At 39.3% G+C, this 20,470-nt stretch overlaps 1 protein-coding gene across 1 annotated transcript in view; it reads left to right on the top strand.

The window, feature by feature from the left end:
• adck1 (aarF domain containing kinase 1) overlaps positions 1-20,470 on the top strand; it is an 89,420-nt gene that overhangs the window by 63,909 nt on the left and 5,041 nt on the right. Inside the window, exons 9-10 of the mRNA XM_053336308.1 lie at positions 2,543-2,740; positions 18,284-18,477. Of these exons, the coding sequence (XP_053192283.1) occupies positions 2,543-2,740; positions 18,284-18,477 (392 nt within the window). The remainder of the gene's footprint in view (positions 1-2,542; positions 2,741-18,283; positions 18,478-20,470) is intronic.

Raw genomic sequence — 20,470 nt, 5'->3', positions numbered from 1 at the left:
AGGGGTGGGGTGTCATACACATGCAAACAGAGACATTGAAAAAACAGCTCCAAGTGTGACAACAGAGGAGCCGAGGAGGAGAGCCGCTTGCCGACCGGCGCAGAGAAATACGCTTCTGGTGTGAACTTGTGTGGTTTCCAAGCGCGGCGCTTCCACGCCCGGTGTGAACCAGGCGTAAAGGCACTCGTTTGGATTTGATTGTGCTGCCGCAATTACTTTATTAACAGTGCAACTTAATTTTAAAAGGCAGATTTCTCTCCCAGAGAACCACTCAACTGCCGTAACACTCCTGGTGTGAGTTGATGCTGGGCAGAGGACGGAGCTAAACCATGGCGCAGCCGTTTCTCGCCACTGACGGACCCGGTGGAAATCTTGGGTCAGAGGAGCCGGTGTGAGCTGCTCAGATGAGGAGTAGGAGAGAAGAAACATGTATGTATGTGTTGTTCATCTTTTACAGAGCCTGCTTCAAGAGTTGACCCTGGAAGGAGCCTTTTTGACCTGCAGCCAGGGCTGGTTTATGATGCTCTGATGATGCAGCAGGGCCATCATGATGCTCCACCATCCACAGGGGCTCAACTGCCATGCCATACCTACCTCTGACATCTGCAGCAACATGCACCCCAAATTTACAGGCATCATTTAGAGATCAAAGGCAATTCAGTCCTGTTCAGTACATTTCACACATGTTTAATTAATCATTATATTTCACCTGTGTATGGTCAGTGATCTCTATGCAGTCGTGGACTAAGCCAGCGGAGCCCTAACTAATACTTTATCTACAGTGTTACAAAGAATTGAAGGTTGAAATGGATGAAGCATGACTATAATCTCAAATCATGTCAAGTTTATTGGTGAGCAGTATTGCACAGCCAATTCCAGAAAACAATAATCATAAATAATACATTTTTTAGAGGTATACATCACCTTTCTCTTCTTGCTGTAACCATCTGGACAAAAAATATCAGTTGTAAATCTGTACAATCTACACTTGGCAGTTGGAATGAAAACAAAACTCCACTGTCATACACATTGATGTATTACAGTTCTGTTTTAACATCTCAAATGTGGTTTACTGTCCCTTCCGTTTAGAACAAACTAGTGGTGGGCCGTTATCGGCATTAACATGCTGCGTTAACGTGAGACTCTTATCGGGCGATTAAAAAAATAGCGCCATTAATCTATTCTCAAAGTTGGGTTGGGAGCTGGGTCTATACTACGCAAGCTATGATGACTTTCACCTTGATATTTTAGCGTGGATGTATACCTATCATAGTAGAACAGCTTTCTCAAGCAATTTGTGATGCATTTTGGAAACAGGAGATGAGCCCCTGGTCTAATGCGCCACCTGGCTTGAGAAACCCATTCTCAAAGACTTACTTTTAGTCATTATTTGGGTAGCACACATAATCTGAATGCCTTCGTCAGAATTCAAATGAGCCATTTTAATCTAGATGAATCTAGATTAATTCCAAGATTACAGTGAGATTAATCTAGATTAAAAAAATTAATCTATGCCCACCACTAGAACAAACACATTCAGAAACAATGACAATAATGACACCATGTAAGGTATGTGATCAGTAGTGTCAAAGTAGCAGCATGCAAAGTGTAATTGAGTGTTGAGATAATTGTTTTGTGTGTGGGAAGCCGTTAATCAAAATAAAACAATATATTTTCCAAGTGTTGTTTGGTGTGCAGTTCTGTCTGTCTGTGCAGAGTGACTGTCTCTGACTAAAGTGCAGTGCAGTATGGTTTGTCTGCTTTTTGTGGCCTGCTCTACTCAAAGCCACTGATGAGGACGTGATGAGGACAGGACGAAGAGTCTGAAGAAGTGCATTTACCACATTTTTCAGACTTCAAAGATAACTGAGTAACAGTAACAATACGAGTAAGAGTTATTTGGGAGTACACCATATTTCCACATAACTTGTGTTTGTTCACAAGGAACCTGTACTGTGGAGTTTGAGTAAAACTATACTGGTTGTCTCAGTGATGCTACATGACCTGTGGTGTTGCACTCCTCTTTTATTCACTTGCCAGTGATGATTTTTACAAGGAGGGTGTGACATACAAAAATGCATGCTGGCCCCCCTAGTACCATCCCTACTGTGGTGCTTTGGCCAACCAGAAATAGTAGTTTGTACAATTACATGGATAAAATCCCTTGAATGCTTCCCACCAGCAATCACTGGTGTTTTCTCCAATGTTGTTTATTCATATAACCACAAGCATAGGTGATAGTTTACATGAGCTTTAATTAAGAATAAATGTAGAGTGCAATAGACAATGAACCAATACAGTTGTCTATTATATATCTGATGAGACAGATAGAGGACACCATACAACACACACACACACACACACACACACACACAGGGTCCAGTGGCACCCTCACTCTGTGTGTGTGTGTGTGTGTGTGTGTGTGTGTAGACTTAGACTATAGACTTTCCTCTGAACTTCATAACGTGACCAGAATGGACCAATTGAGGTAGGTAAAATCCAAACGCAAGACACCTAATTTTCCTCTCTCCTCTGCTTCTAGGTCCTACAGCCAGACTTCAGGTTGGACTACTGTCGGTTGTGGCAGGCTCTGATTAAGGGTGACATGTCCGGAGTGGAGTGTTACAGCCGCAGACTGGGAGCTGGAGATCTCTACCCACTGTTCGCCTGTGTGCTCACTGCTCGCTCCTGGACCGCTGTCAATGCTGGCATCAGTTCTGTGCCTGTCACGCACTCTGAGGTATGATCTCACACAGACATGCACATAGTATTCATTCAAATGCTTAAAGTCTGTGTAAAGTAAGAATAAATATGTGTTCTGAGTTTGACATACCACAGAAAAGTGTGTTGTTAACCACCCTGCTAAATTTGAATGATTAAAAAAATCGCCAAATATATGAAATTAGGCTTCAAAGTTGTGTAAAACTCCATGGTAAAACCAAAACTTAGCCTTTTTCTCTGCTCCCAAACACTGTGGGAGTGCCCGCCGAGTTCACTGAAACCCCGCCCCCTACCAAGTGTCACCTGTCAATCAAAGTCACCACCTCTACCAGAAACATGGACGCTACGTTTGAGAGCTTTCTGCTGTTAACTCAGCTGCTAGCTCAGAGGCTAACTCTGCGGCTAGCTCGGCAGCTAACTCGGCTGCTAGCTCGGCGGCTAACTCAGCTAACTGGCTAACTGTAGACTGTAGTAGTAATAGTGTGTGCTGAATATATTTATACCTGTACAGCAGTGGGGGCGGGTGTGGGCTATTTAATGTGTTTAGAAGAAAATGTCTGAATTCACTTTACACAGTCTTTAACTGTGTTACAAAGGCAAATCAGTAAAACAGAAACTAAATGAAAGGAAGCATAAAAACATAATGACTAACACCTTATCTGGACAGAAAGCGGATATTTAGCAGAGCAACAACAATAGTGAGTGCCTTTTATTATGTACAACGGAAACATTCAGGTACAGTGCTGAGTGTAAGTCGCCCACATTTTGGAAGCACTCGGAACCCACACAAACCCTACACAATCATTGTAGTTACTAATATGGGAAAAATTGACTTGAAGCCTAAAAATACACTTGAGGTTGTGTGTCTGCATGTATACTTTGAATGATGTGCAAGCTGTTACACTTGTTGGACAAGAAACATCTGAAGCTTAGAGGCCACAGTGGTCCACCTACAGACTGTATTACAATAGCAGCCACTACTAAGGCTGGCCTAGCAGATACCACTTACCTCAAGTGTCTTACCTCTCAAGTTACATTAAACATGAATGTGAGACCCAAGCTTAACAGGATGGGTGTAAAAGCTTTCTTATCTGCAGGGTTTGTGTGTTTATAACTCATCCAGCACAGTTGTTTGCACATTTACAGTTTAATAAGTTTCTTACTATTTGTTCCACTTTTAGCCAGGACCTTTCAAATAAGGAGTGCAGAGAGGATCCCACTCTGAAAACTTGCTCCTCTACCTTGGACTGAGGGCTAGCTTACTGTCTAAAGAGTAGTTACCAAACTATAACTTCTCTATATAACCACACTAGTAAGTGCAGGTTATGTTAATAATTCATATTGTGTACTGCAGCAATGCCAGTGGGATGGGCGCAGGCCTTTTTCCAAGCAGAATTTCAGCTGATAATGTTAAATAAGTTGACCATTTTAATTGCTTTGGTTTAAAAAAAAAAAGTCAACGTGCAAAATTTAGAACACAATCAACTGCTATTAAAATCAAATAACCTAGATACACAGTAAAGTTTCCTCCTTGTATATAAAAAAGGCAAATGTAGAAAAAAATCCAGACAATAATAAATACATATTTACACAATGACATATACTTTTATATTGGATTTGCTGTATGTTTGTTTTCCTTTTAGTAAAGATGATTTTTTTTAAATTCCTATCTAGAAGTTGGTAGATGAAGAAATAGATCCATATTAGAAGAATCTATTCTTAAAAAGCAAGCAAGCAATGTTTATTTATATAGCACTGTTTAATGCTTCAATTGCTTCACATTCAAAATAAATCAAATCAAATACATCATTTTAAATTGAAATATAGAGGAATAGAGACCAGATAAAATATTCAGTGGGAACAGTCAAGTTTATTGGGAGACTAGTTGAAAGCTTTGGGGCTGCTGACCAGAAAGCACCATCTCCCTGAGTCTTAAAACTATCAGAGGGACACTGATAAAACCCTGAGTAGAGGACCAAAGGGCTCAGACAGGAACCTGGCCTGTAGTGAGCACAAACATTTTGAAGTGTATTCAGAACTCATTAAAAAGACATTTTCTTTTTAAATTAGACTTGAGTTTAGTTATTTTAGAGGGTTCAAATTAGGTTATATAAGTTATGTTAGTTTTCACTTTGATAACTGTAGATATTCCAGAAATGAGTGTCTCCCAACTCACTACTTCTGCATGAGGTATTTGAAACGTATAGTTCAGGTTGAAGAATTTTGAAGTTATTTGGTTGGCAAAACTCATTCTTGTGCAATGTTAAACAGTGTGTATATCCAAAAGTATTTATTTAAAGATAAAACAAAAATACATACTCTGTGTGTGTGTGTGTGTGTGTGTGTGTGTGTGTGTGTGTGTCAGTGCTCCAGTCATGCAGGTCAGAAGGCCCAGGTCACTTAGGAGGCTCCTGTTTGTCCCTTTGTTGTCAGAGTTAGCAGCTCAATGCTAACTCGTTTTTGTTACTGAATCCTAAGCAGGCTCTTCTGTGTTTCAGCTGTGAGCAGAACACATGTGAGGACAGACAGCTGAGCTGCTCTGGGACAAAAGAGTAGTTAGAGAGAAACAAAGTGGAGAACAGTTCCTCTGGTTTGTAAAGGGTGATGCCCTTTGTTCATCTGGAGCTCTCCTTGACTATTAACTGTTCAATACAAATGTGACACTACTTCCTGTATTGATCATGTCCATTGCCCTTGAACATGCACATATTTTGTAGCAGATCAGGATGTAATGTTAATCCTTCCCACCTAATTTTCCTTCATTACTATCAAAACCTTACAAGCTTCTTACCTCAGTTACTTCCACCTATCCAGGTGTTGTTCTTTATTTACTTGAAACAAATCTAAACAAAGAGCTGCCAGGCTAAATACATAAACCAACAACATAATAAACCATAAATCCCCAACCTCCTGTGTCCAAATAATAGGGGGCTGGATGTTCTGAAGTGCTCTGCTCAGTCCTGCTTGGGGAATAACAATTAGTAACAATTATAGGAGGTTGGTTAGCAAGCCTCACGGCTGTCAGCAGGACACAGAGAAGGCGACCGTGCCCTCATTTGCATCTGAAAGCTTCAATAAGGACATATTGTATGGCGAGTGCTGTGATAATAGGCCGTGCAAAAGGCAAAGGGAATGCAGTTGGGGGGAGGAGGAATCTCTGCTGGTGCTTTATCTTTTTCTCCCTAGTGTATTAGAAAGTCGGCGGGATGATTTCATACAGCACACATTAGTAAATGGGCTGAGGCAGAGGGTCAGAATCTACTGTAAGATCTGTTATTATCTTTATTACCAGTGCCAGTTTTACTAGACACAGAAAGAAAATGCAACTGTTCTCAGGGCAGTAAGTGGACTAAATGGACTGCATTTTATATCATGTCTTTCTAGTCTTCCTACCACTCACAGTGCTTTACAATATATGTCAACATTCACAGATTCACACACAATTATACGCTGACAGCAGAGGCTGCTGTGCAAGGTGCCGACCTGCTCATCACTATCTAATTTAATACATGAACATCGACCCATGCATCTGTCACTGGATTCACAGTTTTCTCTGGAACAGGCAACAGAAGGTGAAGATCAACAACAACATATCCTCCCCTCTGTCCCTCAGCACAGGCGCACCCCAAGGCTGTGTACTTTCACCCTGGCTATTCTCCCTCTACACCAACCAGCTCACATCACACCACAGTTCTGTCAACCTGTACAAATATGCGGACGATACAACCATCATAGGACTCATCACCAATAACCAAGAAACTGAATACCGTGCACAGATCAACCAAGCCATCATTGAAAGCATTCTCACCACATCCATCACAGTCTGGTTCGGCAGTCTTGACACACTCTCCCGGAAGAAACTACAGCGCATCATCAACAGAGCATCCAAAGTCATTGGCTCACCCCTACCATCCCTTGAATCACTCCATCACAAACGGACACTACGCAGGGCGCACAAGATCACTTCTGACATCACCCACCCTGCACACTACGCCTTCCAGCTCCTGCCCTCTGGGTGGCGTTACAGGACAATCTCTTCCAGAACAACCCGCTTCAAAAATAGTTTCATTCCCATAGCAATAACCATTCTGAACTCCAAACGCTGAGGACTGTTGTTGCTGTCGCTGAGGACTGTTGTTGTTGTGGATTAGTATAACCCTTATGTATTTATGTATTTATGTATTTATGTGTGATGTAAGTTTGTGTCTGTTTGTATGTACAATATGTTTAATGTAATGTTGGAACCTGTACCAAGAGCTGTACTGAAAACAAATTCCACCAGCCTGGCTGTGTGGTCATTATAATCAAATCAATCAAATATAAGTAAAGTTTTTTCCTTCCTGGTGTTCTGGTCAAATTTGACCTATTTACAAATATCACAAATAAACATCTCGTTTATTTCACCTGAAGGCCTCAAGATACACAAAAAATACATTTAACTGTTTTCAATTTTAGTTTTTTTATTTTTATTTCAATGTTCTGTGGTGTTCAGTCAAAAATGACTTTTCTAAATGTGATTATTATCTGTTAATAGCTTGAGCCAGATGGATAACTTAGTTCTGTCTTTGGAGTTAAGTAATGTAGTTTTTAATACTATCAATATGAATGGTTTGTAATGTGGCAAGATTAATGAATGCAGTAATTGGGAAAATGACTTGTGACCAGAAGTTTTGGATGAGAGGGGAGGTTGATAAGTAGTGTAACCTATGAACAGCAGCTAGTACAAGTCACTGTCATTCAGTATCTCTGTCAGTCTCAATCCTGAAGGATGCAATGACATTAATATTAGTGACAAAACACCCAAATGCTTTTAAAAAACATTGGTGTGAACTTGGTTACTTTAGTCTAGATATTGGAAAGCTAGACCGAATTGTGGTTATAATAAATAACCAAATGATATAATATATATAATGAATTCATTACTTGTCTTTTTACTTCCAATGCTTTTATTGCACTTACAGTAATGTAACAAGTGTAGTTAAGTCAACTCTTCACAGCTGTCTCTCCTTCGCTGCACTACAAACACACTTAGGCTCAGCCCCACCTGTGTTGAAAAAGAGCACAGAAGAGTGAGACGGCAACCATAAACAACAGCAAAATGATTGATTGATTTACCTAATTTATGTGTACTTGTTTCATTGTAGCTCAGTGTGAGAGCCCATACTGTCACTTATGGTCACACTATTCTCCTCTGCTGTCTGTGGTATTAGCTGTTCTTAGCCCTCAGTATGTGAGTGTAGCAGAGAATGGACAATGAACAAGGTGAAGAAGAATATTTTAATTTAAAAGATACAATGTTGGTATGGGACTTTTGTTTCCTATCTGTCATTTCACCGCCCACTTATGCAAAGACAAAAATGTTATTATTGAATAAATTATTTTTTTGTTTTTTAAAGAATAATATCTTGCAGCTTTACAAACAGTACTAGTTACCTTTTACATCTTCATCATTAAAAGATCAATGAGATAAGATTGGGTGTATTAGTCTGTCTCTGAAGGAGCTGCTTAAGGCCTTCACTGTCGATGCAGAGGGTGAGAGGTCCATGACAGAGGACAGTTTGGCTAAAACCCTCCTCTCTCTCAACCATCTCTATAGGATCCAGGGGGCAGCCACAGACTGAGCTAGCTCTTTTAATCAGTCTGTTGAGTCTGTTCTTGTCCTGCTCAGAACATCCCCCTACCCAACACACCACTGCATATGAGACCACTGATGCCACCATAGAGTCATAGAAGGTTCTCAGCAGTGGTCTACACACACCAAATGATGCCAGCCTCCTCAGCAGGTGTAAACGACACTGACTCGATTAAATAGAGTCAGTGTTGTCTGACCAGTCCAGATTTCTGTTTAAGTGAACACTCACTCTCTCGATGTCCCCGGATGTTCACCGGTGCAATTTTGGAGGGTTTTCGGTGGAAGTCAACCACCATCTCCCTTGTCCTGCTGGAGTTGACTTATAGGTGGTTCTGCTCACACCAGTTGACAAAGTCCATGATGACTTTCCTGTACTCACAGTCGTTCCCCTCTGACACACATCCCACTATAGCAGTGTCATCAGAGAACTTCTGGAGGTGACAACTGTCTGTGGAGTAACAGAAATCTGCTGTATGGGGCCCCATGCAGGAGACTTCTGTTACTCCACGGACAGTGAGAGCTCTAAATTAACTTTTTTTATCACCAGCCAATGTGGCTGGTAAGTTTCTGAAGTTACCAGCCAATCAGAATTTCCACTAGCCAAATCTTTTCCTGTGCAAAAAAACAGATTATGAGAGCCACTGAATTCATTTGATCATTTTATTAACATTGTTTTGGCATGGCATACAACTAAAGCTCTAAATTCATCTTACACTGAAGTTGGGAATGTATATCCAATTAAAATAATTAGAGATGTAGAGGTAGAGCACCCGCCCCATGTGTTGAGGCTACAGTCCTCGCTGCAGGCGACCCCGGTTCGAATCCCAAACCGAGCGGTCCTATCCTGCATGTCATTCCCCCCTCTCTGCCTCCAGTTTCCTGTCTCTCAAAGTGGCACTCCCGGCACTCCCGCTGCAGCCTCATTAGCGCCACTAGCTCATCCATCTTGTTCGGGAGAGACCTCACATTCCCCGTAATAACAGCTGGAAGGCATGGTTTGTACCGACGTCTCCTTACTCGGCCCTCAACTCCGGCTCTGCATCCCCTCCTCCTCCTCCGCCTCTGTTGGACTCTCCGGTCTCTGCTCAGGGGTAGCCTAGCTTGGCCTAGCCTAGCTTGGCCCAGCGCAATCAACTGCTCTCAAGTGTAAACAACAACAGCTGGACCCTGGCCGGTTGTCATGGATGATTGCATTTGGCCGACGCAGCGTTTAAAAGTCCAGAAAAACAGTTAAAAAATAGCTAAAAGTACAAGGAAAAAGTTACTATAAAATAATCACTACAAAAACACTATAAATCACTATAAAAACACAATAAACAAAGAGAGAGGTCCGAGCTTCTGTAACTGGCAGCCACTCTGTCGGCGCCATGGCAACAATAATTAACATAACAGGACAGACAACAGGCCAACTATGGTGTAAAGATGTAAAAGAAAAAATAACAATGGTGCTATTACACTTTGATGGCGCATTTCTATTTTAACTGGTGTAGCTTTTCTAGCCTTTACAGCACTGGTTTAAGAGCCATCATCTCACATCATGCTACAGGGCCAGTCATCAAATCTGGGCATTCCAATAATCAATCAATCAATCTTTATTTGTATAGCGCCAAATCATAACAAAGTTATCTCAAGCCACTTTACACATAGAGCAGGTCTAAACTGTATTCTTTAAGTTTCATTTAAAGAGACCCAACATTCCCACATGAGCAGCACTTGGTGACAGTGGCAAGAAAAAACTCCCTTTTAACAGGAAGAACCCTCAGAACCAGACTCAGAGTGGGAGAACATCTGCCTCGACCAGTTGGGGTAGAGAGGAGAGAGAGGAAGGATAGGAAAGTGAAGCATATTGAAAATCAACATTGAAGTTAGTAGCTCCAGGGCACAGAGACCTCACTGAACTAACTTAAACTATTACTCCAATTAAACCATCAACCTGTCTGTTAGACCCCATCCCAACTAGGCAACTTGAGGAAGTCTTAACCTAAGCACTTTTTTACTATATGTGATCAATCTGTGTTTAGTAACAGGCTCACTCACCAGTCAATGGTCTGACTCTCTACATTATATTTTCAGTCAGGATTTAGAGTGCATCATAGCACAGAGACAGCACTGGTGAAAGTTCCAAATGACCTCCTCATTTGCTGGTAGGCTTTTAATTTGAAACACCTGTGTAGGATCTCATAATAATAACATACTACCAATCAAAAACACTACAAAGTACGCAGTAGGAATTAGTGAGAGCAGTATTTCTTTTGAAAAAAAAGAGTATGACATGATGTTATTGTACTGATGAAATGAGTGCAGTGGAAATGTACTGTACATTATATATAATTTGTCAAGATAGCAGTTGCAATGATCAGCAGTAAATTAAAAGGAGCACATCAGAAAACATATGACAAAATATGTGTTGTCAAATAATAATAATGTTATAATCATAATATTTGTAGTTAATTGTTTTGTTTTCAATGTTTGAGGCGACATGTTCATGAAAAAGAAATATTCCTGCTTGCATGTGATTGCATTAACACTAGTGGAATGCATCAGTTATGAGAAGTAGGACTTAAAAATGATCCATGAATAAGAGATTGGTTAGAGATGAAAAAAGAGAAGTGAGGGAGCAACAACAGACAGAAGAGAGGAGATGGCAGTAGGGATAACAAAGACCAAGCAAAACACACGAGTGACCACAGAAATGTCTCCAAATGTCTTTATAACTCCAGAATCCGACACAATCATGAGGCGTGTTCAGGTAGAGTGTGCCTAATGGTCTGTGTTTGTATGTGTGTATTTTTGTGTAAAAAAAAAAACAGAATATAAATGACACAGACAGATGGCCTAGATTGATGTGAGTGTTTTTATCTCAGCTAAAGTGGTAGATAGAGGGAGGGAGAAGAACACACATTACTTACACAAATGTCATCCTGGAATACAACTGTTATTTTTAATACATGCATAAAAATGCATGCACACACACACACAAGCTACAGTTCCTTCTTTAATAATGTAATGGCAGGCAATTAAAGAATAATATAATAAATATTTGTGTAGCCCTTTTCAACAAAATTACAAAGTGCTTTATAATCAAAAACAACAAAGTTACAAAGTGCCATACAATTAAAAAAACAAATGACTAATAGCAAATAATAAAAACAAGGAAATAAGATCCCATTTATAAGTTAGAAGGTTATAGTTACACAACTACCAGCTGTGAAGAAATAAAATAAAATTACAGTTATAATCACTCATGCTGGTTTAAAAGGAGAAAATAACTCTTAGATAGCTTAATAGCTCAAGATATAATAGTTAGAAGTCTCCCCATCTGTTGCTGTCTGAATTGGTGGGTTCATGGTACAATAATTCAGTTTTCAATTCCATTCAATCCAGTTTATTTATGTAGCACCAAATCTGTTATTTTAAGGCACTTTTGACATTGGGCGGTCCAGCAGGTCGAGATTATATTTGATCATGTAATAATGTCCTTTCCTCATATGAAAAACTACTTTTAGGGGCCATCATCCACACAGAGCCGCTTTTTGGTTTAAACGCAGATGTTTTGCATCGTTTTGGCCGATCGTCCAAACGAATACTGTAAACGCCTGAAAACGAAGCTTTCTGAAACCTGGTCCCAGGGTGAAAAAATTCGCAATATGAAATAGCGTGTTGAGTCGTGTTGAGATGGATCCGTTTGTACGTTAACCACTTAATACACGCCCCTATTTTTTATGTTGTTAGCCTAAACATGCCCAAGTTGTGAGCAGCACAGATCCCACATAGTTTGAGACTCAGAGATGTGTCTGGTATCATTGGAAAGGAAACACTCTCAGGATTCTTGTAAAAGTATCAGTTCAGGGATCTCTCAGCAGGATATAGACACAATGAGGCCACAGCCACAGGTCTTGGCTTCATGCAGTCGAAATTTGGAGTGAAAAGACCAAAAGATGAATTTTTCAGAGTTATTTTTCAACAGGTATGTCCATGCGTTTTCCTCAGGTCCTTTTTGGAGGCTCCAAATGGACACTTGGTTACCAAAGCTGTATAACCACAATCAAACACCTATAACTTCACATCCCCTTTGCCTACAATCAAAATCTTGGTCTCTAATGAAAGCTGACACCATGTTATTATTATTATTATTATTATATATTATATTATTATATATAACCATTTTTTTTTGGCCATATCTATCTATCTATTTATCCATCCATCTATCCATCTATCCAGACCCGGCCCTAACCAATGTGGCGCCCTAGGCAAGATTTTAGGTGGCGCCCCCCTTGCATCGAAGTAAATTCCACTGCTGGTGTACATACTCACAAGAAACTGAATAGCTTTATCTTGGACATTCTTTTATTTAAAGAAAGCAATTGCCCAATCAAAATACTTAGAACAAATTAGAAAGAAATACAAAAAAATATGAAATTAATATATGAAATATAATATAAATAGCTTACATAAAGTATAAGATTTAAATACCCACAAAATAAAAAGTGTAAACAAGTGACATGCTGCTGCATCACTTCTGGGTTGTGCTGCTGAGGTGGAGGCAACAGGAGGAGCGCTTGATGCTGTTAATAAAAATGCTGATTAGATCTAATATTTACACATTTCCCTGAGGAAACCCAGCGAGCACAAACCCTAATTTCAACGTTTGATTTCCGGTTAAAAACAGGTTGATATGAGGTCTGAACATCTTTTCAACCGCCTGAAAACAGTTACAACATCAACGTGTCACAAAACACACATTTGTTTGATGTCGGTTGATAATTAGCTCAGTTGTAGTTCTCTACAGAGATTGTATTGATTATTTTGACGTGTTTTCTATAAATGAGAGGAGGTGAAATGACGTCTAAACAAAACATAATTTCAAAGCATTTAATGTTGAATAAAATATAAATATGAAACTATATAGGTTATGTCTTTACACTAAAGCTGGGACTTTTCTATATAGCAATTCCCGGTGAATATGTTTTCTATGTGAAAGTTGAATAAATGTCTCCATATAGCCAGTAAAAAACTTTCACTTTTCAACCAATTTTCAACGTCTTTTCACCGGTTACCATAGACGTCTTTTAGACGTCTTGCTGGGAAGTAAGGTGGGAGTAGTTACATTACTATTATCCATCCAATACTTAGGCCCTTCCATAACATTAACTGGATGGTTATGCTAATGGTTAACGACGTTATCGTCGTTCTGCTACAGACAAATAATGTCATGACATCATCTTGATTGTAACATTACCTCTGTCTTTGTCTCGTTTTTCCTCCTCTTCTTTTCTTTTTTTCCTCCCCTGGGCACCAGACAGTTTGGGACATTTTGACATGTTGTCGAGCTTGACTTGGGGTCACGTTAAAAAATGACCATCCTCCCCCAGGTAGCAGGTACAGTCTAATTAGTGGGGGGGGCGTCTTAGGAAAGTAACGTGTCATCATTATTATTAGTAGTAGTAGTATTCCTATTTAACAGGCTTTGCTATGCAGTTAAATTAATGTGGGTTTTTATCTTCATATTAAGACATCATACCAAGTAGTTTTAAGAATAGTGGAAGTTACTTTTTTTTTCTTCCCCCGTTTGTGGCGCCCCCTGGATGGACGGCGCCCTTAGCATTTGCCTATACTGCCTATGCCACGGGCCGGCTCTGCATCTATCTATCTATCTATCTGACTGACTAACTAACTAACTAACTGTCCATCTATCTATCTATCTATCTATCTATCTATCTATCTATCTATCTATCTATCTATCTATCTATCTATCTATCTATCTGTTTATTTTGCTATAAGTCATATGTCAAGTTGAAGAAGAACCAACCGTGTACCAAAATGCCGAGTGTGTAATGATATATGGTTCAACTCTTTTACGCACCAGGCGCACGCCGATTACGCTTGGAGTTTGTTTATGGACAGCCAAACATAATAGCTTAGTGTCATACACCGTTGGAAACCTCAGACTATCGGCTAAAAGGTTATCAACTTCATTTCACCGAATATTTCCATAGGCTAGAACAGCTGTCAATCAAAGCCATGTCGTCATTGTTGTCGGTCACATGTCCTCATTGGCTTTGGAGACATGTACTGCCTAATCCAACGCACCGATTGGCTTGTGTGTGGTGTAGTCAGAAGCAGAAGAGGCTCACGGTCGTAAACATCTAGTCACGTGTACTCTGAGATGGACGTGCAGGTCAGGAAATGACGTAAACGGACCGTATATGGTTTGTTATTTGTGTTATTACGTTACGTGTTGGACTAAATACATGTTGACATATTGAGGAAAGTATTCCGGTTTTATGGAAACGGATTTCATATTTCAGCAGAATGGATATTTGGCGAGCTGTACAGAAAGTCCTGAGTCATAAGATGGTCGTTGTGGATAAAGGGAAGACTTTGAAGGTATGTAGGCATTATAGCTTTTCTCACTTAGCTCAGGGGCTAGCTGAGCTAATCGCTAATACTATTACGGCTGTGAGCATATACCATATAAGTCATGAGTGGTCTTGAATGAATCAGGAGAATCTAAGCTTTCCAACAATGTACGGCATGAATATATATGTTTAAGGGTTGGTGTTTAAAACATTCAGAAGAACGTGTGGCTACCTCCTAACATCCATCCCGTCCCGTAGACGGAACAGCGTGCGTTAAGAGGTTAATATTCTTGAAACGATGCCAGGGAAAACAGAGGGGGAAAAGATCGTTTTGGTACGTGTGAACTGGCCTTAGTCCCAGTAGTGGAAATGATCACTCTGTTGTTTGTTTTGTACAACACTTTTATTTAGTGGTAACTGAACACATCAAGCTGAAAGGCACTAAATGGTATTTTAGGCTTGTCCTCTTGCAGATAGGTGTTTTGAATTTATATTTTTAAGTTTTAAGTTGAGATACTATGTGCTATAAAAATGTCCTAAATATTTAATTTCATGAACAGGTCCCTGCTAAATAGTGTCCTGTGTTGCCCATCATGTGTGGGGGGGGTGGCACACAGTAGCACACTGTTCTGTAGTACCTTTGCCAGCTACAAATGTTGCATAAGAGATGTATAAATAAACACTCTTACACTTGCAGATGGCAATGTGAAACCCCTGTGGGTAAAGAGACACTCAGTTCAGTGCTAGGTCATTAATCTGTAGTTATAACCTACAACACTTTGTACCTTCACTGTTCTTTGATATCTGCACAAACAGCACCGTGACACACACTGGCACTCACTGATCATTTCACTGCAATCATTAACCTTTAGAGTTTATTGTGTGATATTGTGTGGTTATAAAATGGACAAGATGGATTTCTCAGATATTTACTTGGGCTGTCAGTGTTAACACATTAATTGTGGGCAGAGCATAACACGTTGGTTTATTTAATCACATTAATTGTGCTGCTTACTGACTCAAAACCACTGTGGCTCAGCAGGTAGAGCGGTCGTCCTCCAATTGGAAGATTGGCGGTTCGATTCAACAGGGTGTGAATGAATGGTTAGCAGGTTAGCACCCTGTAGGTGCAGGTATCTCCTGCCATCAGTGTATGAATGTGTGTGAAAAGCGCTTTGAGTGGTCGTAACAACTAGATAAGTGCAGACCTCTGTAAACTGTGTATGGTAGGACTCTTCCTGCTGTCATACTCCTGCACTGTCTCCACACATTGTTGTGACTTTCCTTCAGTGTCCCACTTCAGAGAAGTGCTGGGCTCATGTTTATGCATATTTGTGTGCTCATTTCTCAATGTGGCAAGTTCCTCGATTTTAAACTGAACTCAAAGATAATGGAGCTATGGAGGGTTTTTTGGTTGTTATGCACTTTATTACTGTTGTATACTAACTCTTATTACAACTATGAAAGATACACGAGACCACAGGAGAAATGCTCTTAACGCCTGTTTACTTCCTTAACGTTGCTCAGGACAATCATGACAACACATTACGCTATCTCAGTCATATCATATTCATATCAATCATATTCCTCCTCCTTTGCTTTTGATTTTTCCTTAACAAAAGCAAAACATTTTACTATCACACAGTACTTACTGTGACTACGAGTGAAAGGGTTTCTTTTATGAAAAAGACACACAGTGTTTTATATCACATTTATATAGTTGATGACAATGTTATCTAATAAGGCCTACAAGTCTTAATAGTTTGGGATCGTTTGAAGATATGGTGATTACAGATTTATACTGAGTGTCTCCCAGTATTCAGTTGTACATAATTATCCTTATAAGAATTTAATATGAGTCATCAATGGTTAACAAAATAGGTTTAACTGCTTCGAGCTCTATAAAAAACAAAGTAGCATATTGTCTTGTACGCATACAGATGGTTCACCTCCTGATTTGACTTTCTGTCCAAAGATTGTTAAATGATGTTAGTAAGCTTACAGTCCACTGTGTTCCATGACTAACAGTGCCATTTAGGCCTGTTGACTTGCAGCAGGGAGAGGCCTTTGAAGTGGAGCAGAGCAGAACAGGACACTAACACTCTCATTGAGACATATGCAGCCATCTCCACAAAATCAAAGAGAACAAGCAGTCATCATGGAGGCAAACGTCATCCATTTGTCTCTTTTCTTCCCTCATCATTTCTTTTTTTCATGTTGTTTCATGTGGCAAAAACTCACTACTATTCTTGTGTTAATCTTCTCATTCTACACCTGCACTTTACTTGTTTTCTCCTTTCCTTCCCCTCACTTTTCATTATTAACCCGATGATAACTTGATAACTGCTGTAGTTAGTAACATTAAAGGTCACCTTGTAGGCCATGCTGTCATTTATATGACAATAATTCTCCATATGGTTACATATAAAAACATTGTTCTGATAAATCCAAGATTACTAAGGACATAAAATAGATGTGCATGTAAACACATACACTGTGTCTCTCTGTTGCTCTTTCATACATGCACACACACATGAGCACTAGACCTACAAATAAATACTCACAACTCTGAAAAGTCCAACAATGGAAAAAACGCTGAAAGGTGAACCCTGGTTTACCTGCCATGTTGTCATTGTTCACTTTGGCTCATTACTCTTAGCTTGATTAATGTCCTGCTTATAAGAGCTTATAAGATAAGGTCCTGATGCACCTGTGTTTAAGTACATGGCAGCTACATTATGCTGGTATTGTTTGGTTCAATCAATGTAAGAAAGCCAAGTTTTATGAGAGATCTTCTTTATGTCTATGATGATGATCTCTGTATTAAAGAGCTGTATGTTTCACGTGGTGGAGCTGCATCAGTGTGTGCTGCTCACAAACACACAGTGAACCAGGTGAAAACTGGAGGTGACAGCTACACTCATTATGTTACTGTAAGTGGCAAACAAACAAAAAAATGACCAGTATACTCATATTCTGAGACTGGATGTTGTCATCAAGGCAAGAGAGCAATAAAGATCAATAAAGAATAAAAATCCTCTCCCTGTCACTACATTGGTCTGATGGACTGTTTGAGTTTTTATAATGTTAATAATTATTTTGTGAGGCCCATAAGGTGCTAAAATGAAATACAATCAATTTCTGAACATTTATACCTCTAATCACCTCTGTGATACAGACTGCAGTATGTCTTATTATTGCCTGTAAGCGTTTCCATTTCATTTAGTAAAGAGCAGCAATGGTTAGTGGGTGAATTATAATCTTGTTCTTCTGTAATCTTGCAGAACAATTTGCCGTTTTCTCAGCAGTTTCCCCCTTGTTTTACTTTAAATCCTAGAAAGCAACCGTAAAAGGTTTCTATGACAAGGTAGATGGTGAACAGCTTATGACTTGACCCTGTATGTTAGAAGAATGAAGGAAGGAAGATCTGAATATCTACCAAAGATCAAAATCAGTGAAAACATCAGTGTGAGTGTATTGGGCCTTTGATTTGTAAATGATTGTAACCTATAAATATATTTTTTGTGCTGTGATGATCATTGTAGTGATTATGATAACTGTCCATTGGCAGGATGTTGAAATCCGGACCAATGCAGCTCTGTACCTGCCCCAGATCAGTGACCTTTTGAACCGAGTGCCTCGGCAGATGCTGCTGCTGCTGAAGACCAATGACCTGCTGAGGGGCATTGAGACTGCCTTACAGACCAGAGCCTCCTCCTCCTCCTTCATCAACATGTCCCGCTGCTGCATACGTGCTATGGCCAGGTACCAAAGACTCTACTCTTTTCTCAGCCAATGCATGCATACATTAAGAAATATCTATTTAGTTTGATGGCTGAATAATAAAGTTTGAAAAAGGGTGCAGCAGAACACACAGGAGGCTAAAACACTGTGATTGCATTTCAGTTGGGTGACAGAACAGAGCTACTGTAACACACTGCTGTAGCTACAAGTCATGGACAAACAGTTTGTCACTAGTACGTATGTAGCGCCACATTATGTAATAACTCTGCATTTTGTAATAATCTGCCACATTTTGTAATCAAATTCTTGAACGCAATATGTATGGAGTTAGATTTGTTTCATAATGTTGTGTGTGTGCAGATCGACAATCTGTGTGTAAATGTGTAATCTGTAAATATAAACACCTTCCACAAATACAAAAAAAAGATTTGTATACTCACAAAAATATTTTGCAAATATAAAACGGATCTGCAAATACAGAAACAAATTCCACAAATATAAAAAATGCATTAAATTAATTTTGTGAACTCAGTTTTTATTTGTGAATCGAAAAAACATTTGTGGATCTCAGTTCTACGCTTGTGGATTTGCTTTTTACACACACGGAGTTTTGAAACAAACTTTCCGCCCGTCCGAACGAAAATCCACTCGTATCACTCGGCTATTTTCGGATAGCAAGTGATCGCCTACTGGTGACGTCATTTCCGCATATCAAAGTAAGAGCACGCAGTCTTTCTATGAGCTTTTTAAAATGTTTATCAGCGATAAGTGACGTGCATTCATGGTTTCATGTTAATGTCATACAGTGATTATTAGTGTGTTTATTTGTTCTATGTATATTATCTAGCACACACTTTCATATACATTTCTGTGTGAGTATGAAAGGCACCAGGATGCTTGTGGGCAACGTTCAGCTCTCTAAAGCGGTGGCTTGGCTGCTTCTTCAGTAAGCAGTTATCAGCCACCTCATCCTTTATATTTTTCATGTATTCTTTCAGATGGGTAAAAGTCACAACGCACTTCACATCTTATTAGTAGTGTACTCTTACTAATGTAGTTCTAATGTCTATGTGTAAGCATTCATGTTGCGGGCTGGGAGAACGAACAGGGTGCAGGATTTTATACATTGCAAATATGATTAAGATGCATTGTAAATAGACCAGAAGTCATAACAATCCAACCTGTAAAGAGGGCCCCTGTAGACTGCTGGTGACTGACATCCAGACATCTCTTCACAACCTTTCAATACTAGTGTAATCAGTAGAAAATTATGGGGTTTAAGATTTAGACATTTTCAGCACAGCATTTAAAAGACATTTTTTATCGTTAAACAATAATAAAAATAATAATAATAATGATAATATATTTTGCATTTGTATTCATTCTGTTTTATGAATAGCTGTGTTTATTTATTTATTTATTTATTTATTATTGTTTAACGATAAAAATTGTCTGAATGTTGCCCACAAGCATCCTGGTGCCTTTCATACTCAAACAGAAATGTATATGAAAGTGTGTGCTAGATAATATACATAGAACAAATAAACACACACTAATAATCACTGTATGACATTAACATGAAACCATGAATGCACGTCACTTATCGCTGATAAACATTTTAAAAAGCTCATAGAAAGACTGCGTGCTCTTACTTTGATATGCGGAAATGACGTCACCAGTAGGCGATCACTTGCTATCCGAAAATAGCCGAGTGATACGAGTGGATTTTCGTTCGGACCGGCGGAAAGTTTGTTTCAAAACTCCGTGTGTGTAAAAAGCAAATCCACAAGCGTAGAACTGAGATCCACAAATGTTTTTTCGATTCACAAATAAAAACTGAGTTCACAAAATTAATTTAATGCATTTTTTATATTTGTGGAATTTGTTTGTGTATTTGCAGATCCGTTTTATATTTGCAAAATATTTTTGTGAGTATACAAATCTTTTTTTTGTATTTGTGGAAGGTGTTTATATTTACAGATTACACATTTACACACAGATTGTCGATCTGCAC

Source organism: Scomber japonicus, chromosome 16, assembly GCF_027409825.1.
Source record: "Scomber japonicus isolate fScoJap1 chromosome 16, fScoJap1.pri, whole genome shotgun sequence".
NCBI lineage: Eukaryota > Metazoa > Chordata > Actinopteri > Scombriformes > Scombridae > Scomber > Scomber japonicus.
This window is presented reverse-complemented; position numbering and strand designations above follow the sequence as displayed.